The sequence below is a fragment of the Rhineura floridana genome, chromosome 3, assembly GCF_030035675.1.
Source record: "Rhineura floridana isolate rRhiFlo1 chromosome 3, rRhiFlo1.hap2, whole genome shotgun sequence".
Taxonomy (NCBI): Eukaryota; Metazoa; Chordata; class Lepidosauria; order Squamata; family Rhineuridae; genus Rhineura; species Rhineura floridana.
Window position 1 is genome coordinate 204,511,655 of NC_084482.1, and position 26,503 is coordinate 204,538,157.

Here is a 26,503-nt window from a genome sequence, read left to right on the forward strand (position 1 = left end):
CAGCAAACTTGGCCACTTCACTGCTCAGTCCTAATTCTAGGTCATTAATGAACAAGTTGAAAAGTACAGGTCCCAATACCGATCCTTGAGGGACTCCACTTTCTACAGCCCTCCATTGGGAGAACTGTCTGTTTATTCCTACTCTCTGCTTTCTGCTTCTTAACCAATTCCTTATCCACAAGAGGACCTCTCCTCTTATTCCATGACTGCTAAGCTTCCTCAGAAGTCTTTGGTGAGGTACCTTGTCAAACGCTTTTTGAAAGTCTAAGTACACTATGTCCACTGGATCACCTCTATCTATATGCTTGTTGACACTCTCAAAGAATTCTAATAGGTTACTGAGACAGGACTTTCCCTTGCAGAAGCCATGCTGGCTCTGCTTCAGCAAGGCTTGTTCTTCTATGTGCTTAGTTAATCTAGCTTTAATAATACTTTCTACCAGTTTTCCAGGGACAGAAGTTAAGCTAACTGGCCTGTAATTTCCGGGATCCCCTCTGGATCCCTTTTTGAATATTGGCGTTACATTTGCCACTTTCCAGTCCTCAGGCACGGAGGAGGACCCGAGGGACAAGTTACATATTTTAGTTAGCAGATCACCAATTTCACATTTCAGTTCTTTGAGAACTCTCGGGTGGATGCCATCCGGGCCCAGTGATTTGTCAGTTTTTATATTGTCCATTAAGCCTAGAACTTCCTCTCTCGTTACCACTATTTGTCTCAGTTCCTCAGAATCCCTTCCTGCAAATGTTAGTTCAGGTTCAGGGATCTGCCCTATATCTTCCACTGTGAAGACAGATGCTTAGTAAGGCTGCTACTCTCACTGAAGCTCTTTCCACACTCCAAGCATTTATAAGGTTTGTCCCCTGTGTGAGTTCTTTGATGCTTAGTAAGGCTGCTACTCTCACTGAAGCTCTTTCCACACTCCAAGCATTTATAAGGTTTGTCACATGTGTGCGTTCTGTGATGCGAAGTAAGGCTGCCACTCTTACTGAAGCTCTTTCCACACTCCAAGCATTTATAAGGTTTGTCCCCTGTGTGAGTCCTGTGATGTATAGAAAGGTTTCCTGTTTGACTGAAACACTTTCCACACTCCAAGCATTTATAAGGTTTATTTTATTTATTTATTTATTTCGTTTCATTTCTAGACCGCCCATAGCTAGTAGCTCTCTGGGCGGTGTACAAAACTTTGATCCCAGTATGAGTTGTTGGATGCTTAGTAAGGTTGCTACTCTCACTGAAGCTCTTTCCACACTCCAAGCATTTATAAGGTTTGTCCCCTGTGTGAGTTCTTTGATGCTTAGTAAGGCTGCTACTCTCACTGAAGCTCTTTCCACACTCCAAGCATTTATAAGGTTTGTCACATGTGTGCGTTCTGTGATGCGAAGTAAGGCTGCCACTCTTACTGAAGCTCTTTCCACACTCCAAGCATTTATAAGGTTTGTCCCCTGTGTGAGTCCTGTGATGTATAGAAAGGTTTCCTGTTTGACTGAAACACTTTCCACACTCCAAGCATTTATGAGGTTTATTTTATTTATTTATTTATTTATTTCGTTTCATTTCTAGACCGCCCATAGCTAGTAGCTCTCTGGGCGGTGTACAAAACTTTGATCCCAGTATGAGTTGTTGGATGCTTAGTAAGGTTGCTACTCTCACTGAAGCTCTTTCCACACTCCAAGCATTTATAAGGTTTGTCCCCTGTGTGAACATAAGAACATAAGAAGAGCCTGCTGGATCAGGCCAGTGGCCCATCTAGTCCAGCATCCTGTTCTCACAGTGGCCAACCAGGTGCCTGGGGGAAGCCCGCAAGCAGGACCCGAGTGCAAGAACACTCTCCCCTCCTGAGGCTTCCGGCAACTGGTTTTCAGAAGCATGCTGCCTCTGACTAGGGTGGCACAGCACAGCCATCATGGCTAGTAGCCATTGATAGCCCTGTCCTCCATGAATTTGTCTAATCTTCTCTTAAAGCCATCCAAGCTGGTGGCCATTACTGCATCTTGTGGGAGCAAATTCCATAGTTTAACTATGCGCTGAGTAAAGAAGTACTTCCGTTTGTCTGTCCTGAATCTTCCAACATTCAGCTTCTTTGAATGTCCACGAGTTCTAGTATTATGAGAGAGGGAGAAGAACTTTTCTCTATCCACTTTCTCAATGTCATGCATAATTTTATACACTTCTATCATGTCTCCTCTGACCCGCCTTTTCTCTAAACTAAAAAGCCGCAAATGCTGCAACCTTTCCTCATAAGGGAGTCGCTCCATCCCCTTGATCATTCTGGTTGCCCTCTTTTGAACCTTTTCCAACTCTATAATATCCTTTTTGAGATGAGGCGACCAGAACTGTACACAGTATTCCAAATGCGGCCGCACCATAGATTTATACAACGGCATTATGATATCGGCTGTTTTATTTTCAATACCTTTCCTAATTATCGCTAGCATGGAATTTGCCTTTTTCACAGCTGCCGCACACTGGGTCGACATTTTCATCGTGCTGTCCACTACAACCCCGAGGTCTCTCTCCTGGTCGGTCACCGCCAGTTCAGACCCCATGAGCGTATATGTGAAATTAAGATTTTTTGCTCCAATATGCATAATTTTACACTTGTTTATATTGAATTGCATATGCCATTTTTCCGCCCATTCACTTAGTTTGGAGAGATCTTTTTGGAGCTCTTTACAATCCCTTTTTGTTTTAACAACCCTGAACAATTTAGTGTCGTCAGCAAACTTGGCCACTTCACTGCTCAGTCCTAATTCTAGGTCATTAATGAACAAGTTGAAAAGTACAGGTCCCAATACCGATCCTTGAGGGACTCCACTTTCTACAGCCCTCCATTGGGAGAACTGTCTGTTTATTCCTACTCTCTGCTTTCTGCTTCTTAACCAATTCCTTATCCACAAGAGGACCTCTCCTCTTATTCCATGACTGCTAAGCTTCCTCAGAAGTCTTTGGTGAGGTACCTTGTCAAACGCTTTTTGAAAGTCTAAGTACACTATGTCCACTGGATCACCTCTATCTATATGCTTGTTGACACTCTCAAAGAATTCTAATAGGTTACTGAGACAGGACTTTCCCTTGCAGAAGCCATGCTGGCTCTGCTTCAGCAAGGCTTGTTCTTCTATGTGCTTAGTTAATCTAGCTTTAATAATACTTTCTACCAGTTTTCCAGGGACAGAAGTTAAGCTAACTGGCCTGTAATTTCCGGGATCCCCTCTGGATCCCTTTTTGAATATTGGCGTTACATTTGCCACTTTCCAGTCCTCAGGCACGGAGGAGGACCCGAGGGACAAGTTACATATTTTAGTTAGCAGATCACCAATTTCACATTTCAGTTCTTTGAGAACTCTCGGGTGGATGCCATCCGGGCCCAGTGATTTGTCAGTTTTTATATTGTCCATTAAGCCTAGAACTTCCTCTCTCGTTACCACTATTTGTCTCAGTTCCTCAGAATCCCTTCCTGCAAATGTTAGTTCAGGTTCAGGGATCTGCCCTATATCTTCCACTGTGAAGACAGATGCTTAGTAAGGCTGCTACTCTCACTGAAGCTCTTTCCACACTCCAAGCATTTATAAGGTTTGTCCCCTGTGTGAGTTCTTTGATGCTTAGTAAGGCTGCTACTCTCACTGAAGCTCTTTCCACACTCCAAGCATTTATAAGGTTTGTCACATGTGTGCGTTCTGTGATGCGAAGTAAGGCTGCCACTCTTACTGAAGCTCTTTCCACACTCCAAGCATTTATAAGGTTTGTCCCCTGTGTGAGTCCTGTGATGTATAGAAAGGTTTCCTGTTTGACTGAAACACTTTCCACACTCCAAGCATTTATAAGGTTTATTTTATTTATTTATTTATTTCGTTTCATTTCTAGACCGCCCATAGCTAGTAGCTCTCTGGGCGGTGTACAAAACTTTGATCCCAGTATGAGTTGTTGGATGCTTAGTAAGGTTGCTACTCTCACTGAAGCTCTTTCCACACTCCAAGCATTTATAAGGTTTGTCCCCTGTGTGAGTTCTTTGATGCTTAGTAAGGCTGCTACTCTCACTGAAGCTCTTTCCACACTCCAAGCATTTATAAGGTTTGTCACATGTGTGCGTTCTGTGATGCGAAGTAAGGCTGCCACTCTTACTGAAGCTCTTTCCACACTCCAAGCATTTATAAGGTTTGTCCCCTGTGTGAGTCCTGTGATGTATAGAAAGGTTTCCTGTTTGACTGAAACACTTTCCACACTCCAAGCATTTATGAGGTTTATTTTATTTATTTATTTATTTATTTCGTTTCATTTCTAGACCGCCCATAGCTAGTAGCTCTCTGGGCGGTGTACAAAACTTTGATCCCAGTATGAGTTGTTGGATGCTTAGTAAGGTTGCTACTCTCACTGAAGCTCTTTCCACACTCCAAGCATTTATAAGGTTTGTCCCCTGTGTGAACATAAGAACATAAGAAGAGCCTGCTGGATCAGGCCAGTGGCCCATCTAGTCCAGCATCCTGTTCTCACAGTGGCCAACCAGGTGCCTGGGGGAAGCCCGCAAGCAGGACCCGAGTGCAAGAACACTCTCCCCTCCTGAGGCTTCCGGCAACTGGTTTTCAGAAGCATGCTGCCTCTGACTAGGGTGGCACAGCACAGCCATCATGGCTAGTAGCCATTGATAGCCCTGTCCTCCATGAATTTGTCTAATCTTCTCTTAAAGCCATCCAAGCTGGTGGCCATTACTGCATCTTGTGGGAGCAAATTCCATAGTTTAACTATGCGCTGAGTAAAGAAGTACTTCCGTTTGTCTGTCCTGAATCTTCCAACATTCAGCTTCTTTGAATGTCCACGAGTTCTAGTATTATGAGAGAGGGAGAAGAACTTTTCTCTATCCACTTTCTCAATGTCATGCATAATTTTATACACTTCTATCATGTCTCCTCTGACCCGCCTTTTCTCTAAACTAAAAAGCCGCAAATGCTGCAACCTTTCCTCATAAGGGAGTCGCTCCATCCCCTTGATCATTCTGGTTGCCCTCTTTTGAACCTTTTCCAACTCTATAATATCCTTTTTGAGATGAGGCGACCAGAACTGTACACAGTATTCCAAATGCGGCCGCACCATAGATTTATACAACGGCATTATGATATCGGCTGTTTTATTTTCAATACCTTTCCTAATTATCGCTAGCATGGAATTTGCCTTTTTCACAGCTGCCGCACACTGGGTCGACATTTTCATCGTGCTGTCCACTACAACCCCGAGGTCTCTCTCCTGGTCGGTCACCGCCAGTTCAGACCCCATGAGCGTATATGTGAAATTAAGATTTTTTGCTCCAATATGCATAATTTTACACTTGTTTATATTGAATTGCATATGCCATTTTTCCGCCCATTCACTTAGTTTGGAGAGATCTTTTTGGAGCTCTTTACAATCCCTTTTTGTTTTAACAACCCTGAACAATTTAGTGTCGTCAGCAAACTTGGCCACTTCACTGCTCAGTCCTAATTCTAGGTCATTAATGAACAAGTTGAAAAGTACAGGTCCCAATACCGATCCTTGAGGGACTCCACTTTCTACAGCCCTCCATTGGGAGAACTGTCTGTTTATTCCTACTCTCTGCTTTCTGCTTCTTAACCAATTCCTTATCCACAAGAGGACCTCTCCTCTTATTCCATGACTGCTAAGCTTCCTCAGAAGTCTTTGGTGAGGTACCTTGTCAAACGCTTTTTGAAAGTCTAAGTACACTATGTCCACTGGATCACCTCTATCTATATGCTTGTTGACACTCTCAAAGAATTCTAATAGGTTACTGAGACAGGACTTTCCCTTGCAGAAGCCATGCTGGCTCTGCTTCAGCAAGGCTTGTTCTTCTATGTGCTTAGTTAATCTAGCTTTAATAATACTTTCTACCAGTTTTCCAGGGACAGAAGTTAAGCTAACTGGCCTGTAATTTCCGGGATCCCCTCTGGATCCCTTTTTGAATATTGGCGTTACATTTGCCACTTTCCAGTCCTCAGGCACGGAGGAGGACCCGAGGGACAAGTTACATATTTTAGTTAGCAGATCACCAATTTCACATTTCAGTTCTTTGAGAACTCTCGGGTGGATGCCATCCGGGCCCAGTGATTTGTCAGTTTTTATATTGTCCATTAAGCCTAGAACTTCCTCTCTCGTTACCACTATTTGTCTCAGTTCCTCAGAATCCCTTCCTGCAAATGTTAGTTCAGGTTCAGGGATCTGCCCTATATCTTCCACTGTGAAGACAGATGCTTAGTAAGGCTGCTACTCTCACTGAAGCTCTTTCCACACTCCAAGCATTTATAAGGTTTGTCCCCTGTGTGTGTTCTGTGATGCGAAGTAAGGTTGCTACTCTCACTGAAGCTCTTTCCACACTCCAAGCATTTATAAGGTTTGTCCCCTGTGTGTGTTCTCTGATGCGAAGAAAGGTGGCCACACTGACTGAAGCTCTTTCCACAATCTAAGCATTTATAAGGTTTGTCCCCTGTGTGAGTTCTTTGATGCTTAGTAAGGTTGCTACTCTCACTGAAGCTCTTTCCACACTCCAAGCATTTATAAGGTTTGTCCCCTGTGTGAGTTCTTTGATGCTTAGTAAGGCTGCTACTCTCACTGAAGCTCTTTCCACACTCCAAGCATTTATAAGGTTTGTCCCCTGTGTGTGTTCTGTGATGTGAAGTAAGGCTGCTTCTCTGCATGAAGCTCTTTCCACACTCCAAGCATTTATAAGGTTTGTCCCCTGTGTGAGTTCTTTGATGCTTAGTAAGGCTGCTACTCACACTGAAGCTCTTTCCACACTCCAAGCATTTATAAGGTTTGTCCCCTGTGTGAGTTCTTTGATGCTTAGTAAGGCTGCTACTCACACTGAAGCTCTTTCCACACTCCAAGCATTTATAAGGTTTGTCCCCTGTGTGAGTTCTTTGATGCTTAGTAAGGCTGCTACTCTCACTGAAGCTCTTTCCACACTCCAAGCATTTATAAGGTTTGTCCCCTGTGTGAGTCCTGTGATGCGAAGTAAGGTTGCTACTCTGACTGAAGCTCTTTCCACACTCCAAGCATTTATAAGGTTTGTCCCCTGTGTGAGTTATTTGATGCGAAGTAAGGTTGCTACTCCTACTGAAGCTCTTTCCACACTCCAAGCATTGATAAGGTTTGTCTTCTGTGTGCGTTCTGTGATGCGAAGTAAGTTGGCCACTCCTACTGAAGCTCTTTCCACACTCCAAGCATTTATAAGGTTTGTCCCCTGTGTGAGTTCTTTGATGCTTAGTAAGGCTGCTACTCTCACTGAAGCTCTTTCCACACTCCAAGCATTTATAAGGTTTGTCCCCTGTGTGAGTTCTTTGATGCTTAGTAAGGCTGCTACTCACACTGAAGCTCTTTCCACACTCCAAGCATTTATAAGGTTTGTCCCCTGTGTGTGTTCTGTGATGCAAAGTAAGGATGCCACTCCTACTGAAGCTCTTTCCACACTCCAAGCATTTATAAGGTTTGTCCCCTGTGTGAGTTCTTTGATGCTTAGTAAGGCTGCTACTCTCACTGAAGCTCTTTCCACACTCCAAGCATTTATAAGGTTTGTCCCCTGTGTGTGTTCTGTGATGCTTAGCAAGGCTGCTACTCTCACTGAAGCTCTTTCCACACTCCAAGCATTTATAAGGTTTGTCCCCTGTGTGAGTTCTTTGATGCTTAGTAAGGCTGCTACTCTGACTGAAGCTCTTTCCACACTCCAAGCATTTGTAAGGTTTGTCCCCTGTGTGAGTTCTGTGATGCGAAGTAAGGCTGCTACTCTGACTGAAGCTCTTTCCACACTCTAAGCATTTATAAGGTTTCCCTCCTGTATGCAATCTTTGATGTGAAGTAAGATCTGAGCTGTACTGAAATCTCTTTTCGCATTCCAAGCATTCGTACTTTAATTCAGTTTCCTGTTGAATTTTATATGCAGCATCCTGAGAGGTTTCTGGATTCATATCCTGGGGTGTGTGTTTGTCTCCCCTCTTGTCTCTTTGCTCCATCTTGACTCCTCATTTCTGTTCCTGCATCTGCTCCTCAGCTTTTTCCAGTGATACTTCTGATGGCTCTCCCTCAGTCTTGACCCCCGTCTCCTGATGGAATGAAAAAGAAGGGTGATGAAATCCTGTGAATATATTATGATTTGTACTTTGAAAACATATTTTTGGGACATCTGTTGATATCAGAGTTTAACTGCGAAAGCTCAAGGCCTTGTACACAGCTATTTCAGCAGTAACTGCTAGGTAATAGGCTGTGAAAAGAGATGGTGCGAGATGATTGTGACAAAAATTTGCTCTCTTGTTCCTCTGTTTAAGGTGGGCAGCCCAGTGCTTATGCACAGCTGGAATTTACAAACCTAAAATGGATCCTGTCTGACAGGAATATGGCCCTTTCCTCTGCCCAGAGGGCATCTCACAATCCCTCTCTCCCTTCATCCCATAATGTTAGACCCCTGTTACATGCACTACATGAGTTGAGCTTTAATTCATCCAAGGGAGGCCAGTGCCCCTCAAACCTATATGGGAGGAAATATCCTTAAAAGGTGGGCTGTGATAACCAGCCTTTGTTCCCCATCCACCATAAGGAAAAAGCCTGCAGTTGACCGGTCAAACAGCTTTACACCTGAGAGGCCCAATATTCTGGAGGTAAGCAGCGACTTGATACTAGAGCTAAAGAGCTTCTTTTGTTTCAAGATTCGGCTTTGAGCAATTTGCTCCTTTTCCTTTCTCTGTTGTTCTTGACGATCATTTTATAATTGGACATCTGGTCTCTGTGGGTCTGGTGGCCAAACTCTCAGGATATTCAGACATCCCATGTGCCTTGGACACTTGGGTTCCCCACTACTGAGTAAAAGGATTTTCAGGTGCTAAAGAAAAGCTGACTCTTCAGATTGTTGCCAGCGACAGAGGGAGCGTGCTGGCTTTGGGCCTTACAGTAAGTTAAAGGCAGCTCTGGCTGGGAAGTGCAGGGTGTGCTGTCCCTAGGATCCCAGAATTCTGAGTACTAAATTGGGGCCCTGAGAGTCTTCCTGTCTGGGAAAAAGGGGTGTAGGAAATGGTGGCAGCTCTACTGGATAATTTGAAATGCATAGTGGGTCAGATTTGCGAAGCAGGTGTGCCACAAAGGGAATACAGTAGGGCCCCGCTTTACCGCGTTCCACTCCAAGGCATTCTGCTGATGCGGCGGCTTTCGTTTTTAATTTAAAAGCTATTTTTTTCTCTTTTGCGCCGTTTTGCAACGTTTTCGCGCAATGCAGCCCATTAAAGTCAATGGGGTTCCACTTTATGGTGTTTTCCGCTTTACAGCGGGGGTCCAGAACGGAACCCGCTGTATAAGCAGGGCCCTACTGTAAGAAGACTATCCTGAACCTCACCTTCTGTCCGAACAATCATTTTTAATATTTGTAGACAGGGCCTGGATCGTGGAAATTCATTTTGATTGGTCTGGGATACAATAGGTTCTGATTGGCTGGTTGCTCCAGAAAGTGAAGGATGGGCAGTTAAATGGGAAAGGCAATTGGCAAAGGCAGCTGATGAGGGAGTTGTTAGGTAGAGGCCAGAGACAGCTGACCCAAAAGTGGCGAGCAGAGGCCTGAACATTAAGCTATTTGTCCCCAATGTGCAAACAATCTTTGGCTGATGAAGATCGGAAGCCATGGCTGTTTGAGGCTGAGAGGCTTACCACAGGAAGGTTACAGGTGGGTTGTTCAGACCAACTGAAGTGTCCAAGCCACCAGAAGTTCAACTAGAGGAGATCTGGAGTTAAAGGAAGGTTGTTCCCAGCAGCTGGACCAGGTTGTCGTTGAATTTGGCTGGGGTGGAGATTTAGGGAATTTGTCCCTAAGGGAAAAGACACTTATTAGCAGGGGTCAGCAGCAGTATCTCCTGAGTCTTTAGAGACTGTCATCAAGCACCTTTAAGACCCCAATCAGTATTCCCTTATGAACATAAAATCCCTGTACTTCAACCTATTTCCAGGGTGTCCATCTCATGCCTAACCCTCTTCTATGAAGCTACTCTGAGGTTTTAAAGACCTTCTATGGGAATGGTGGCAGTGGAAAAGGGTCATATTGAGAACTCTTGAGTTATTGTGGTAGGGAGTTCCATAGACCCTAAACATAAAAATTAAAGAAACACAAATACCTTAACTAGGGTCATACAAAGTGAGGCTGAGGAAACTATTACTTGATAGGTAGTGAGACCTGATTCTCTACAAGCAACAAGGAAGAAAAGAAACATTTGAGCAGCAAATAAAACTGAATTTGTTACTACAGGGAATTCCAGTACTTTAAAATGATACTGACAATTTCTTTTGTTTTAAAGCACCTTTAAAAGAGGGAGAGAAGAGACACACCCGAGCGAGAGAGATATCAATGAGACCTGCTTTAGTTACGGAAGTTGGAATTCTGGTTAGATAGAAAGGTTGTTAGCAGTCATTTACAAACTGTGTGCCAAGGGGAAATTAATTAATAACCTGATTGCGAGTTTTATTTTATTTTTAAACATTTACGCTGCCTTTTAAGGTAAAGCACCCTCCCAAGTGGTCTCACATAAACATAAAAGGTATTAAACATTGTTTCAATAAAATACCATAATTTCAAACAGTACTTAAGCGAATTTGAAAAATCCCAATTAAGAAGTCCCTAAGATTAACTAAGCTATTAATAACACAGTTCAAAGCAGCAGAAGACAGAAATCAATAATCCAGCATCTCAAATAAGAGCAATTTGAAACAACTGGATCTTCAATGCCTGTTAAAAAACTGAAACAAAGCCAGCCACATACATAGATTGAGAAGGATACCCAAGTATTCTACAAGTGAAGGGCCTGCACGGAAAAAGCCCAATCTCTAGTATCTGCCAATCTTATTATCATTTATAATTGCATTTACATCCTGCCCGTCCTCCCAGAAGGAGTCTAGAATGGGAGGGCTATCGTACCATATTCATAACAAATGTCAGCTTGAGGAAAGCTAAGCTATGGAGCTCCTTGCCCAAGGTAAATGCAATTGCAAAGAAACCAGCAATTTTCACAAATGGATTGGTAGAAAATGTCACTAATTGCCAGCAGATTATTTATTTATTTATTTATTTATTGAATTTATATCCCGCCCCATAGCCGAAGATCTCTGGGCGGTTCACAACAGATAAACATCTAATACACAATTAAAACATATATTAAACAAGTTAAAAACTAAACCTAATCAACACATAAACAACTATAAATCTCAATACTAGATGTTAAATGTTAAAAAAGTATTAAATTGATTGAAATATTAAGATGTTAACAAGTTAAGATATCAATATCAAAATGTTAAAATGTTAAATATTAAAATGTTAAAATGATTATGCCATTGTTTACTTCCTTCTGCCAACATTTTCTGACTAACTCTGCCCCTGCACCAGCATTTTGTGATTGGTGGGCCTCAGTAATATTTAGGTGTCTCAAGTGAGCCCTGGGGATAGGAAAGTTTGGGAACCCCTGTGCTAGCTAATGTTGATGGGGAAACACCTCTTATTCTACAATATAGTCCTGAACACAGAGCAGTCCGATCATACTTCTGAGCATATTTCTCCTCTTTTGCAAAACCCTGGACAAAGAGGTCTTCTCCATCTCCTTCCAGGCAGGAGATGAGGTTAGGTTTAAAATTCAGATGTCCTCTTTCAAGCAAAATACATATAGATATGACTCTGCCTTAAACAGTGAAAATCTACTGGCCTACCCAGGAGTAGCCAACTGGGAGGGGTGCCGGCCATCAGCCCTCCTGGCAATGACATCGCTGCCACCTACGGTAAGTGAGACAGGCAAGGCGATGGGGAAGTCAGGGCTCTGTGGGCACACTGGGGGAGCCAATCCAGTACTCCTCCTGGTGTGCCCACACAGCCCCAACTACCTGCTGCCTTGCCCCTTCCCCTCCTTGATAGCTACTCCTGGGTCTACCCACCTTAATTCAGTATCCTTAGCTCCCGCCACCTGCATCCCAACAAGAGACCTGCCTGACAACAAAAAACAGAATCAAGATAAATAACTCAGGGCAGATGCGTCCGTTTCCTAAGATGGCTACCACTATCAGAGGCAGTATGGGGAAAACAAGCGGGGAGAGTGCTGTTGCACTCATGTTCTGCTTATGGGCTTCCCATGGGCACCTGGCTGGCCACTGTGAAAACAGAATCCCGGACTACACAAGCCTTTGGTTATATCCAGCTGGTCTCTTCTTATGTTCTTATGCGCAGGGTAAGTCCATCAGCACCCTTCTAATGACCTCATTGGTAACACCACCAAGAAGAATTCATACCTTCCATAGCTATTGATTAAGGGCAAAAAAATCTTTGTCCAGCGAGGTTGCCATCTCATGAATCTCCTGCATGACCTCCTTGTATAGAGTTCTCTGGCCTGGATCTCACTGAGCCTATTCCTCCTTAGTAAAATGCAAGGACATCTCCTCAAAGGTCACAAGTGCCTGGAAGAAGAAAATAATTGCTTTCCTCATAAACTCTCCCAGGCAGGGCATGGACATCATCTGCCCTCCTCTCACACTCTGAAGAGAGACGGGGCAAACAGGATATTTCCCTTCAATGTTCAAATATAATCTAAAGTCCAGATGGCATCTACATGGGAGGTCTTAAAACAACCCAGATGTGTCATTGCTGATCTTCTAACAAAAATATGTACTTTCTCCCAGAGACCTGCTACCATATGGACTGGCAAATGTATTACAATTTAAAAGTAAAAGCACACAGCAGGTATCCTGGAAATCAGAGGCCTCTAAGCTTAGTATCTGTTTCGGGAAAAGTAGTGGAAAATATTCTTAAAGACAGAATTACCAAACATGGAGCAGAGCTTAGCAATCGTGGGATAAGAGGGAATATGCTCTTACCGATCAGTAAGTGTTTAAAGATCAGGAAGGAGAGAGCAGGAATAAATGAATAGTTCTCCCAGTGGAGGGATATAAGCGGGGGCCCCAATCACCAGTATTAGGACCTGACCTCTTAAACTTGTTCCTAAAGGATACAGATTTGGGGTGAGAGGTGAGGTAACCAAGTTTACTGTGGATATCAAATTGTTCAGGCTCAGTGAGATCCAGGCCAGAGAACTCTATACAAGGAGGTCATGCAGGAGATTCATGAGATGGCAACCTCGCTGGACAAAGATTAAAACTAGGCTTGCCAGGTCGCCGGCAATCTGCCGGAGAGTCCGGCAAAAGGGGGCCATGTCCGGCCTCCGGCTATACTTCAATTTAAAAGGTGGATCTCCGGCTTTTTATTGGCCCCCTCAGCCACGCATGCGCGATTGACCACGCATACGTTGGGCTGCGGCTGGCCGACTTCCGCTCTTTACAATTTCAGGCAGGCAGGCCGCAGGCAGGACTTGAGCAGCCAACACAGTGAGGGAGGGACTCCTCCAGCAGCAGCCCCTGCCCGCTCCCGCCACCACCCACAGAGAGAACATACAGGTGGCCGGGGCCCGGGCATGTGAGGGTGATCTGATGGCCCATGGGTGGGTGGAGGCGAGCGGTGGCAGCAGCAGAGACTAGGCTGGGCCAGCCTGGCTCCGTCTTTCTTAGCCCCGGCCGGCCCGGAGCCAGTTCCCCGCCCTGGGGCTCAGGCTGCTGAAGTCTCTGGTGGGGGGGGATCGCGACCGTGGCCGCAGCCGCTGCCATGGGTGGACTGAGGTGAGTGGTGGGGTGGCAGTGGAGCCCAGGCTGGGCCGGCTCCCTCTTAGCCCCGGCCAAGACGGGGGCCGGGGCCCATCCCATGCAGCTTGCGGCCTGCCTGGCAGCCTCAGCGCAGGAGCCGTGGAGGGCAGGCCGGGGTGGCTCCTCCTCCTTAGTCCTGCTGTTGGCGCTGCTGGGGGGGCCCATCGCAGCCGCTGCCGCCCAGGGGTGCCCACAGCAGGAGGGGTGAAGCCAGCGGCCGTCCTTTCCGGAGCAGAGGAACCGGCTCCGGGGCTAAAAAGGAGCCCTCCACGGCTCCTGCTGAGGCTGACAAACCGCGACGCCCGTCTCCTAGCAACCGCTGCCGAGACAGGGCCGACACGGAGGCCTGCAGGCTCAGCCTCAGCAGGAGCTGTGGAGGGCAGGCTGGGCCGGCTCCTCCTCCTTAGTCTAGCCGGTTCGGAGGTAGGCTGACCGGCCCACTTCTGGTACATCTGTTAAGGAAGCATGCTGAAAGGCTTTGAGGGCCTGTTTGGATGTCACACTCTCGCACCTGCAACTCTTTAACTTAATCTCAGGTGCTTGAAGCGCTGTTTATTGAAATAACTTTGCACATGCTCGGCGATACTGTCTTTACTTCTTCATTTCTGGGCTGAGCCGTGGTGGTGAAAGCATGTTTCTTGGGGTATTACTGTGCTTGACCCTTGCCTTAAACTAAAATTGGGGATTTGTTAGCTCGGGGCCGCCTCCATACAAATACATGGGCCATAAGAAGAGTAGAGTTAAGGGCAGAAAGGATTTGTTTCTGCAGGACTCCTGTGTTCTTCTCTCCTCTTTGTGTTACTGTGTGTTTTGAAGTGCTTCCATCCTCCAGGGACTTAATTATTTCTTGCCAGGTTAGATTTAAATCTGGCTGTAGAATTCCCCACTTTAGCTTCATATCTGAATTCATGTATTAAACTTTGCAAGACAGTCTATAGTCTGTGTTTTCTTCTCCCCTTCTTTTTTTTAAAAAAAGCTTTCTGTTATCTGTTGCTGTCTGCAAACCCTGAATGATGACAGCATGTGTACTACCAGCTGTCAGATGTTCAATATTATCAAAACAGAAAGAAACTGGCCTGTTTGAAAGCTGCATTTTTATAGAGCCATAATTTTATTAGAGCAATATGGCTTTGGCAACATTCCCCCACCCCTTTTTTTCTTATTTTTTAATTGCGGTTTCTACATACTTTAACCATAAAAAAGTAAATTGAACGATCTTTTTCTGGTCTAAAGTTAATTGTTGGCGAGTTAAAAGTACATCTTTAAGTCTGCAGGCTAGCACATAGGATGACATACACCTCAATCCTCTCCACTTTTATTCAAAAGTAGTTGTTACATATGGTTACAACCTTAGTATTGGGCATTGTAATAAAACATCCCAAAACATGATGATACACTGCTTCTTGAACAATTTGTTCATTGACCAGGGAAGGAAGGAGTCAGTTTACTTACCTGCCATGTGATCCCACTGAGTTTCACCATACTCCAAACTAGGTGGAATCCATGTTAAATGAAAAGTAATGTTGAGTTCAACTTCAGCATCCCCCACCATGGTCAATGTATGTGCCCTACTTTTGTCTCTTGCATGATGTAGTTCCAAAAGTCTCAGAAGGTAGACTTGTTTAGACCACTATACTGGTTAATTGTGAGACTGACACTACTATAAAAGCTGTCAAATGCTCATTGTTGATAAACCATATTCAATTTCTTTAGTAATTTTTGTCTAATAATAACTTTTGCTTATAAATTGTTTTAAATTTTTTAAATTGTGTTTTAAATTGTTTTTAAAAGATGTGTTTTAAATTTGTATATTTGTTTTTAATGTTTTTAGTTACTGTAAACCTCCCAGAGAGCTTCGGCTGTTGATGGACTTTTTGATGAACTTTGCCTGGTTAAAAAGTTTGTGCCTGAGGTCAGAACACCTGATCTTCCTCTGGATGAGAAATGGGTGCAGTTGCTAAAGAGCATCAGATCAAGAATTCTGGTGAAGGTTGTCAGTGCAGTGTTTGCCATCCCAGTAAGCAATGCTTTCGTGGAGAGAGCGTTTTCACTAATGGGCAATGTATGGACTGACAACAGGAACCGTATGTTACCTTCCCTTGTTAAAGCAGAGCTTTGTGTCAAATTAAACTTTGGCATGAACTGTGCTGAGTTTTTTAAATATGTGAAGGAAGAACAAAGGTTGCTTAAAGCTTGTGTTTCAAATGAGAAGTACAAATTCTAAACTCAGCCTGTTTAGTTATTTAACACCAGTTCCTACAGTGAAAGCACCTTGTTCATTCTTTCTGTTTTTCTTTTATAAAGAGTAATACTGTTTATAATGTTTATAATGGTTGAAAACATCCCTTGGATGTCATCCACTTCTCTTTTGTAAGAGAGATAAATGTCTAAAACCAGCTGCAATTTCATTGCTTCAGTGGGTCTCTACTCTAGTTGGGACTAGCAATTGGATTATGATTAGCAGATTGATTGGTGATGTAACCTGCCTTTGTTCTCTTAAAGATAGTGTTTGTTAATAAAAAAATTGTTTGTAACCTGGTGCTATTGGTTTTATTTCTGTCACATTTTTACCTTTACCTTAATACTAGAGGTAATTGTATAATTGTATAATTGTGATTGCCAACTGCTTGCCTAGAATGCCCTCCCTTGTCCTTAATATGGCTGCAACCGTATCTACTCAGAAGTAAGTCCTATTTAGTTCAGATCTTGTAAGTTCAGGTCTGTGGCTTCCTTTATGGAATCAATCCATCTCTTGTTTGGCCTTCCTCTTTTTGTACTCCCTTCTGTTTTTCCCAGCATTATTGTCTTTTCTAGTGAATCGTGTCTTCTCATGATGTGTCCAAAGTATGATAACCTCAGTTTCATCATTTTAGCTTCTAGTGATAGTTCTGGTTTAATTTGTTCGGACACCCAATTATTTGTCTGTTTTGCCTAGAATGTCCTCCCTTGTCCTTAACATGGCTGCAACCGTATCTACTCAGAAGTAAGTCCTATTGAGTTCTATGGGGCTTAGTTCCTTAATAAGCATGTTTACAGTTGCTGCCTTCAGGGGCATCTATCTGTGCTCCCATCTAACATCTCTGCAACACTAAACTCCTTTCTTCCAATAATGGCCAAGTCTGAGGGCACGTAAACCCTTCTTGCCAGAAGCAAGTAAACTAGAAGGCATCAGAACTGCACCTCCCAAGAAATGTCCCTAATGTCCTAGTAAGAGTTCTACCTAGAAGTTGAAGGGTTACGCTGACCCTTTGGTATGTGTTGCTGTGGTTGGTATGGTATTGCATTTAGGGAAGCATCACTGTCTTTTTTCATTTTCTGTTTGCATTTCATGTACCTTTGACCCTCCTCCCTTACATCCATAGAAGCAACAACAGTGGTTCCATGTGGTCAACTAAACCCCTAAAACCCATTGATGATGTGCCTTGTTGGTTCCATGATGGTTTGTTTTTTGCCCACTAATGGTAAAAGAGAATTCACATATTTGAAAGTGTGGCTGCAGTTGTTGTTCCCAAGCTGCTGCCTGTGAAGGTAGACCCAAACCATGGGTGTTTTTTCTCTGTCAATTATTACTCACTGGAATTGGATTGGCTGTCCAAGTGAGTTTATAGCACCCCACAGAGTAGACAGAAAGGGTAGAGAATCTTCTTTCTCTTACACATTTCTCAGACCTCTTTCTGGAGTGAAGGGTCAAATCTGTAAAGAAGTTTGGAGCAGCCACATTAAAAGATAAGGGCAGGGCATTCCAGGCAGGGGGTTGTCAACCCTGCTTGGATATGGATGTCTTTGCAGAGGATCCCTAGTCAAGCATTACTAACAGCACAATCCAAACTATCTACTCAGAAGTAAGTCCTGTTGAGTTCTATGGGGCTTAGTTCCTTAATAAGCATGTTTATAATTGCTGCCTTCAGGAGCATCCATCTGTGCTCCCATCTAACATCTCTGCAACACTAGGCTCCTTTCTTCCAATAATGGCCTGGCCTGAGGGCACGTAAACCCTTCTTGCCAGAAGCAAGGAAGCTAGATTAAATGTTCCCTAAAGGTGTTGAACTGTGACTTGGGAGACCAGGGTTCAAATCCCCACACAGCCATGAAGCTCACTGGGTGACCTTGGGCCAGTCACTGCCTGTCAGACTCAGAGGAAGGCAATAGTAAACCACCTCTGTCTGAATACTGCTTACCATGAAGACCCTATCTGGGATCAACTTGAAGGCAGTCCATTTCCATTTTGCATCACCCTAAGCTTGTGAGAAAGAATGACCTTATTTTACACCCTATTTTAGGTAAGATTTCTATTTTAATCTCCAGAGAATTTTTTTTGAATGGCATGCTCCAAGCAACTGTGGTTGATACAATGTATCGTGCTTAATGATATCACTAGGGCCCGCCCCATGACATCACTAGGGCCCGCCCCATGACGTCACTAGGGCCTGCCCCCATTTTCTCAGGTTTTTGGATGGCTCCGACCTGGCAACCCTAATTAAAACAAATAGGGATTGTGAGGAACTCCAAAAGGAAGTCTCCGAACAGACTTGGGGCCTGTCCAAACTCACCTGGATAATCCTCATTTTCCCTAATCGCCATGTGATTGGATAGTCCACACTTCGCCTGTTTATTCTCTGTTTTCGCTGTTTTCAAATGTTAAAAAAACGGCTGGTTTTGCAACCACACATCCAACACATTTCCGGGTTTTCCCAAAGTCCAACCTCTAACTCCGCCCCTAAGAGCCAATTGGTCCACAGATTATAATTTGTGTTCTCCCGCCCCCTCCCCCCCCCCCGCACCAACGCACACTAACGCAGGGGCTTGTACGCAAGAGCGGGAAATTTGAATTTGGTTCAAGTTTCAGTTCCTGTAATGGAGGACGAGCGAGGGAACTAGCGGAGGGTAAGCGAGCAAACGGGCGTGAGCCAAAAGAAATCCCCGGCCAGGCAGGGTGGGAGTTGCAATGGAAGCAACATGCCATCCACAGTCCCCTCGCTTACCCGGGATGGGAGGGGAGGGGAGGGGATGGGATGGGATGGGGGGTGGAGAAAAAAGCCTGCTTTGGTTGATGCCACCTTTCACTTACGACGCTGCAGTTGGTTCCTAGTTCCCAGTTCCTTATTTGCTGTAAAGTTCAAAACACTAAAAAAGAAGAAAAGTTGACACCTACAGCAGCTTCAAGCAAAACTGAACATGTGTCTGGACCCCAAAATATATGGTGGGGTTCCCTGTATGACATATCCCTGTGATCGGAGGACTCTCCCTGTCAAGAATAACAATACATTTATGCAATCAAAACCCTCAGGCTCTGATATTATCATAAATACATAATGATGTCATAACATCATAAAAAATAACTAACTGGGGGTGCCCACCCCAAAATCTGCTCTGGCCCAGGACAAATCATATACCCCAGGAAAGAGGAAGGTTTGCTCTACGAGATGCCATTGTGTTCCAGCTGGCCCAGAGCTTCTGCTGGGCACAGGGCACCCAAGGGAGCATCTATGCAACATCAAAATAGACAAAAACAACCAGAAAATAATAATAAATGTGGGTGCACAGCCCAAAATCTGCTCTGGGCCAGGACTGCACAGGCTTCTCATAGCGGACACCCTCCCCTTTTCTGGGGTATATGATTTGTCCTGGCCCAGAGCAGATTTTGGGGTTTGGGATCCCCAGTTACTTAGTTTTCCCTGTATGTTTTTGTCTGCTTTGGTTTTGCATAGATACCCTCCTACGTGTGCTGCGACCAACATGAGCTCTGGCCCAGCGGGACGCAGTGGCATCTCTTAGAGGACACCCTGCCCTTTCCTGGGATGTATGATTTGGCTTGGCCCAGAGCAGAGTTTGGGTGGGCACCCCCAGTTCTTTATGTTTTCCTGCACATTTTTGTCCGCTTTGTTTTTTCATAGATGCACTCCTCCGTGCCCAGTGCCCAGCAGAAGCTCTGGGTCAGGTTGGACGCACTGGCATCTCCAAGAAGACACCCTCCCCTTTCCTGCGTTGTATGATTTGTCCTGGGCCAGAGCAGATTTTGGGGTTCAGAGACATGTTTGAAGATGCTAAGGATCAAAGAACGATAGAAAAATGTCTGAGCCACCATGAAGAGTCTTCAACCATGCTCCCCCTTTCTTGCTGATTGGATCTCATTGTAGTGCAAGGCGGCCAGTCAGCCACTGAGAAAACTCTTCTCAGTGGAAAACACACTCCACTTTCACGATGATTGCCTCCAAGGGATGTCTGTTGTTCTGATCGCCATGTGAGAGAATAACGAAGATAATGTGAAAGTGTCAAGGGATAAGCCCCCTTCCCAGCCTTAGTTGTCGTGGGCCATCCCTACAGTATATTAAAGTATCATATTGTTGCAACAATGCCGAAAGACAACAGTAATAATGTGATTTCTTTTGGTTTTCCCAGATCTGCCAGAGACCACACCCACTATCAGCAAATTGGTCCGGAACATATGACGGACGCTCTTCACCACCTTTGCACCCTACCACAAAAACCATGCATGAAAACAGTCTCCTATTACTGCTAGGTGACAAGAAAGGTGGAGGGCAGCAGCTGAAGGAACAAGCGTGAAGAGGCTATAGTCAAAGAAAGGGTGTAAGAACAATAGGAAAATGTCTTAGCCACTGGGAAGAGTCTTCTAGCATGCTTCCCCTTTTTTGCTGATTGCATCTCGGTGTAGTGCAAGGAGGCCAGGCAGCCTCTGAGACGACTCTTCTTAGTAGTAAACACACTCCTCTTTCCTGTATACCCACCACGGTTTACATCTCTCCCTCTGATACAAGGAAAATGCAAAGCACTTCTATGCCAATAATTCCTCTACTTATGTTTGCTTCAATTCCAGCTATTTCGCTCAATTGACTGTATGTGTCTTTCCTTTCCTGCATAATAAACTTCCTAGATATACACACAGCTGGTCTTTCAACTTTTTTTGGCATAATGAGGGGGCCTGGCGTTGGAGGTGATGCATTGTCATGTGATGTCATGGTAAACAGTTCTGCATGTCAACGTTTTTATTCTGTGCATCCTCCTGCTGCGCTCAACTGCCCAGTCGAGGCTCCAGCGTTCTGCCAGCCCTGTGCAACCACGAAGACAAGAGACCCAGCCTTGGGTCTGTTGGGGAGAGGATGAAGTCCGGGATCACAACTCCCTTGGAGGCGGCTCTGCGGTGCTGTGTCAGTGGCCCTCGGCCTTTATCAAGTTATCCCAGCACAGGGCAACAGCATCCGGCCTGGGCCAGATGCTCATGTCGAGAAAAAAAGGCCAACAAATTCCTAGCAGCAAGAAGTGGGAGCTCGCCTGCCTGGCGGGATGAAAAGTGCCTGCAACCTCTGCTGGGCCTGGCTGCTAACTCTCACAGCTCCTCCTGCCTTAGACCCTTTTCTGAGGGTGGCAGGATGGGACCTCCTCTCACTCTCACAAAAGGCCCAAAGTGTACAACAGGGCAGTGCGCAGGCAAAAGAGCTGCAATATACAGCTCTTAGCAGAGATATTTTTCGAAAGTAGCTTCATTGCCCAGAATAAGTTTCACAGTCCAGGGAGCCTACAAGTGTCTTTGCTTATAGTCGTATATAATTTCCCCCCTCAATTTGCTCCTAAGGGTGCCCAAGTGGAGAGGTTTGTTTATTTATTTATTGTCATATTTTATCTATTTATTTACTATTTGATTTATATCCCGCCCTTCCCCCCAGCAGGAGCCCAGGGTGGCCAAAAAAAGCAACAACACTTTAAAACATTATAAAAACAGACTTTCAAATACATTAAAACAAAACATCTTTAAAAACATTTTAAAAAAAAATGGAAATGGAAATGGACTGCCTTCAAGTCGATTCCGATTTATGGCAACCCTGTGAATAGGGTTTTCATGGTAAGCGTTACTCAGAGGTAGTTTACCATTGCCTTCCTCTAAAAAAAGCTTTAATAACATCTTTTAAAAAAAGGTTTAAGGACGATTTACAAAACGGAAAGGTTTAACAATATATTAAAAAGCAATTCCAACACAGAAGTAGAGTGGAATAAGGTCTCAACTTAAAAGGCTTGTTGAAAGAGGACCTTGTTATTCCATCCACCCCATATTAGCAGGCTGCGTAAAAAGGCAACACCTGGTGCCTCCGCTTCATGCGAATGCATCTCTGAACAGCAGACCGCTCCGAAAGGCTGCAAGCTGCGTGTGAAGAAAGTATGCAGATGATATAATTCCTTTTTTGGGCACGTACAGGGATGCTGGCAAGAACAATCCACATGAAAGGGGAATGTGTTAGCTACTGAGAAGAATCTTCTCAGTGGCTATCTTACTGCCTTTCACTCTGATTGGCTTCAATCAGCAGGAAAGGACAAGAAACCATGTCAGAGGTTCATCTCAGTGCCTAACACTCTCATGCAGATTGCCTTGTAGAACTATGGAGACACACGGACCCTGCTCCAAAAAAAGTAAGCAGTCTAATACCCCCTGACACCCTGGGCAACTACACCCCTGGCTGGGTCCTCTGGGGCCTGCACCCTTGGCAAGAACAATCCACATGAAAGGGGAATGTGTTAGCTACTGAGAAGAATCTTCTCAGTGGCTATCTTACTGCCTTTCACTCTGATTGGCTTCAATCAGCAGGAAAGGACAAGAAACCATGTCAGAGGTTCATCTCAGTGCCTAACACTCTCATGCAGATTGCCTTGTAGAACTATGGAGACACACGGACCCTGCTCCAAAAAAAGTAAGCAGTCTAATACCCCCTGACACCCTGGGCAACTACACCCCTGGCTGGGTCCTCTGGGGCCTGCACCCTTGGCCGCCCAGGAGCACTCTCTCAGTGGGAGAGGGGCAAAGCACCTGGGCGGTCAACCAAGATAACCCCCTTTCCAGAAAAGAAGCTGAGCAAAGCTGGCGGCCAGGGAAAGGGCACATTTCCCCAAAATGGCAACAGTGACAAAAACCCGCTGAAGGTTCCGAAGCAGAGCCTGCTGCGTGTGGCTGACTGGCGCCAGCATGTCTGGCAACAGGGAACTGGGTGGCCACAGCCCATCTCCCCCGATCCCTGGCACCTGGTTTTCCAGAAAGCTTCCCCGATGGTTTTTCACACAAAATAATGTTTTATTGCATTGATGTTTACATGTTGTCATAGCAGATAACCAGTATTTTCCAATGTACTGTCATTGTACAGCCAAACTTTTGCATGGCTGAAATACAGACACTAGCACTCTTACTTTTCTTATAATGCCGCAAAGTCGCTGTTATATCCTTATTGGGGGTGGGGGCTATGAAGGCCATATTTCTTTTTTGTCTGGTGGTATATCTGTTAACTACCAAAGGAGTAATTTAACTATGTCCATCTCTTTTTTTTCAGTGTTTCTGTTACTGTCTTTACTGCAATAATTGATGTAGTGCATTTTTGTTAAGCATTAAGACTAAAACATTGTTGGAAAGAATGCCCGCTTTATTTCTTACATTCAGATTAAGACATTGTCTTCAAACAACCAATAAACATGTGCAGAAATCAATCCCATGTTTTGCTGCACCTATTGCAAATAAATGCAATTCAAAAACATCATTCCAGAAAGTGACTTGTGCCAATACAGTCATAACCAGAATTCGTTGTTTTGCTAAGTAATGCATCATGTAAACTTTAAACACAGCGAAACAGTACAAGAACCCTTCATTAATAACACCAACTTCCACAGGAAAAAACGTTTCAATACACGAACACACACAAAAAAACAAGGTTGGCCATAGGTTGCAATCATCTTTGAGGATATATCTCACCAACCATACAAAATGCAAGGTGTAGTATTTTATGTCTTCTCATTTGGTCTAACATGAAATGCATCCTTGGGTATGATCGCTTTGTGTTTTGGTTGATTTTGCACGGTCCAAATGACGTTGGTCATTTTCACGGATTTTATCTCACTAAAATCTACAGTGGGCTGAAATAATTCCCACCCCACCCCCTCCCTTTTCACTGATTTCATTCCATTTTGTAACTGCTGTGAAAGGATATTTACAGAGCTTTGTCAGTTTCAACATGATGGTCTGGGCTGCTCTACAAACTGAAAAATAAACACACTCCCTGTCCTCAAAAAGGTGCGGGCTGTGCGGTGCGAGTTGGGGGTGGAGAGTCAGGGGAATGTGTGTTCAGTGTCATCTATGCAACCCCAAACCTGCATATGTAAGCATTCCAATTGGGGAATAAGTTCGACGGGACTTCTGAGAAAACATGTTTAGGACCCCGCTGGGATCCTAAACACGCTGGCAGCCTGGCTTCTTTTAATTGTTAATTTTAAATGTTAATTTTAATTTTTTTTGTTGCAATCTTGTTTTCACTTATGTTTTATAGGGCATTTTATTTATACTCACTTGTATTTTAACCTGTTTTTACTGCTGTACACCGCTCTGAGAGCTTATTGCTAAAGGGTGGTATAAAAGCATAATTAATAAAATAAATAAATAAATAAATTGTGATCAGTCCGAAGTAAATCGCACGGTTTTTGTAGGGATCGCTTACAAGTATATGTGCTGGGGGAAGAGCAGTGTAGCACTGTCAAATCCTCTGCATGTCCATTGTCTAACCGCTGTTTGTGAGCATGGGATTGCCTCCTTAAGTCCACCTCCAGCCTAGGAAGCCGGGGTGCCCTGCCCCCCTTGGGTCCCCATCCCCACATAAAGCAAGCCCCACTCAGCGATGAAGACCTCCCCCCAAGCAAGATCGCTGAGAGTGAGGTGGGGGGGTTGTGTCTTTTTTAAGGGAGATCTGTCACAAGCGAGTCAGAAAACTCACTAAGGTCATTTCTATGCCAAGAGGTTGTGCCTGCAAAAAACAAAAAAGGCAGTTCTGCCTGTGGAGCCTCCATTAATTTTCTGATTAAACAATATGTCGCAGTTTTGCATCCAGCTTTAAAAAAGATGGACGCTTTTGATGCTTCCGGGGCTCACTTGGCTATACATCAACAAATAAATACAACAGAGAAATCCTGCCATGCCTCCAACTCTCAAGACATGTTGATACTGAGAACCACAAATAGTCCTTTGCTGTTGTTATTTAATACTGAAAGAGGTAATATACATGTCATGAACCACCCTGTTCAGATCTTGTAAGTTCAGGTCTGTGGCTTCCTTTATGGAATCAATCTACCTCTTGTTTGGCCTTCCTCTTTTTCTACTTCCTTCTGTTTGTCCAAGCATTATTATCTTTTCTAATGAATCATGTCTTCTCATTATGTGTCCAAAGTATGATAACCTCAGTTTCATCATTTGAGTTTCTAGTGATTCTGGTTTAATTTGTTCTAACACCCAATTATTTGTCTTTTTTGCAGTCCATGGTATCCACAAAGCTCTTCTCCAGGACCACATTTCAAATGAGTTGATTTTTCTCTTATCCGCTTTTTTCACTGTCCAACTTTCACATCCATACATAGAGATCAGAAATACCATGGTCTGAATGATCCTGACTTTAGTGTTCAGTGATACATCTTTACATTTGAGGACCTTTTCTAGTTCTCTCACAGCTGCCCTCCCTAGTCCTAGACTTCTTCTGATTTCTTGACTATTGTCTCCATTTTAGTTAATGATTGTGCCAAGGTATTGATAATCCTTGACAAGTTCAATGTCCCCATTGTCAACTATAAAGTTGCATAAATCTTCTGTTATTACTTTAGTCTTTTTTACGTTCAGCTGCTTTCGTCTTTAACTTTCATCAGCATTCGTTTCAAATCATCACTGGTTTCTGCTAAGAGTATGGTATCGTCTGCATATCTTAAATTATTGATATTTCTCCCTCCAATTTTCACACCTTCATCTTGGTCCAATCCTGCTTTCCGTATGATATATTCTGCGTACAGATTAAATAAATAGGGTGATAAAATACACCCGTCTCACACCCTTTCTGATTGGGAACCAATCAATTTCTCCATATTCTGTCCTGACAGTAGACTCTTGTGCAGAGCATTTTATTGTATTATAATTTGAATCCTATGGGATGCGGTTTCGGCCCAGTTTACCTGAGGGAGCACCTCCAGTACCACCAACGTAGCCGCCTGACTAGATCAGCCACGCAGGGCCTTCTCTCAGTACCACCAACGAAAACAGCTAGGTTGGTGGGAACTAGGGAGAGGGCATTTTCAGTGGCGGCCCCCACTCTCTGGAACTCCCTCCCGTTCGATCTTCGACATGCCCCTTCCCTGGATGCATTCCGCCGAGCATTAAAAACCTGGCTCTTTGGACAGGCCTTCGGGACCTCCGGGGTGGGCTAAGCTTTTATCACTATTACTGAACGCCCGTTGTTTACATACTGTTTTATGCTGTAATTTAATCCTTTATTGTCGACTGTATTGTATTGCTATGTATTTTACATCGTATTTTAAATTGTATTTTACTGGAATTTAATTGTGTACGTCGCCTAGAGTGGCCTTGGCCAGATAGGCGACACAAAAATTAAATTATTATTATTATTATTATTATTATTATTATACAATATAAGTATTCAATAAAAATACAATTAAAAATCATACAGCATCTAGCACAGCGCATTGCAATTGCTACAACAGGCAGAAAAATCATTTAGTGGGGTCCCCCAAGACCCTCAGGAACTTTCAAGTGGTCCATGGGGAGAAAGGTTTGGGAACCACCGGTTTAACAATCAGCCCCTCTTCCTAAGGAACTCTGGGAATTGTCGATCTGTGATGGGGATGCGGGGTCTTCTAAGAATTCTCAGCAACTCTTTGATATCCAAATAAGCCATACTCAGGAGAGTAGATTGATTTATATCAATAGATTTACATTACTACGTCTATTGACTCAATGCGTCTATTCTGAATACAACAAGTGTAGGATACAACCCTTGGT

The 26,503-nt window shown here is 44.1% G+C and overlaps 2 protein-coding genes across 9 annotated transcripts in view; both read right to left on the bottom strand.

The window, feature by feature from the left end:
• Nucleotides 1-1,140: 1,140 nt before the first annotated feature.
• LOC133378884 (zinc finger protein ZFP2-like) lies at nucleotides 1,141-1,512 on the bottom strand (the record flags this gene model as incomplete). Its single annotated transcript, XM_061613498.1, has 1 exon — nucleotides 1,141-1,512. A coding segment is annotated over one exon (372 nt), but the record flags the coding sequence as incomplete, so codon positions are not given.
• Nucleotides 1,513-3,252: 1,740 nt separating this feature from the next.
• The window catches only part of LOC133381234 (zinc finger protein 91-like), a 29,585-nt gene continuing 6,334 nt past the window's right edge, over nucleotides 3,253-26,503 (bottom strand). For 2 of the 8 annotated variants that reach the window (XM_061620045.1, XM_061620046.1), the window contains exons 2-4: nucleotides 12,283-12,447; nucleotides 9,670-9,827; nucleotides 5,967-8,081 (exon numbers count right to left, since the gene is read on the bottom strand). In XM_061620045.1, the coding sequence (XP_061476029.1) occupies nucleotides 6,210-7,991 (1,782 nt within the window). In that variant the 5' untranslated portion in view covers nucleotides 7,992-8,081; nucleotides 9,670-9,827; nucleotides 12,283-12,447 and the 3' untranslated portion in view covers nucleotides 5,967-6,209. Of the gene's footprint in view, nucleotides 3,769-3,930; nucleotides 4,198-5,966; nucleotides 8,082-9,669; nucleotides 9,828-12,282; nucleotides 12,448-18,233; nucleotides 18,392-26,503 lie in introns of those variants that run through there. The other 6 variants (XM_061620044.1, XM_061620047.1, XM_061620051.1 and 3 more) reach the window with 5 other exon arrangements.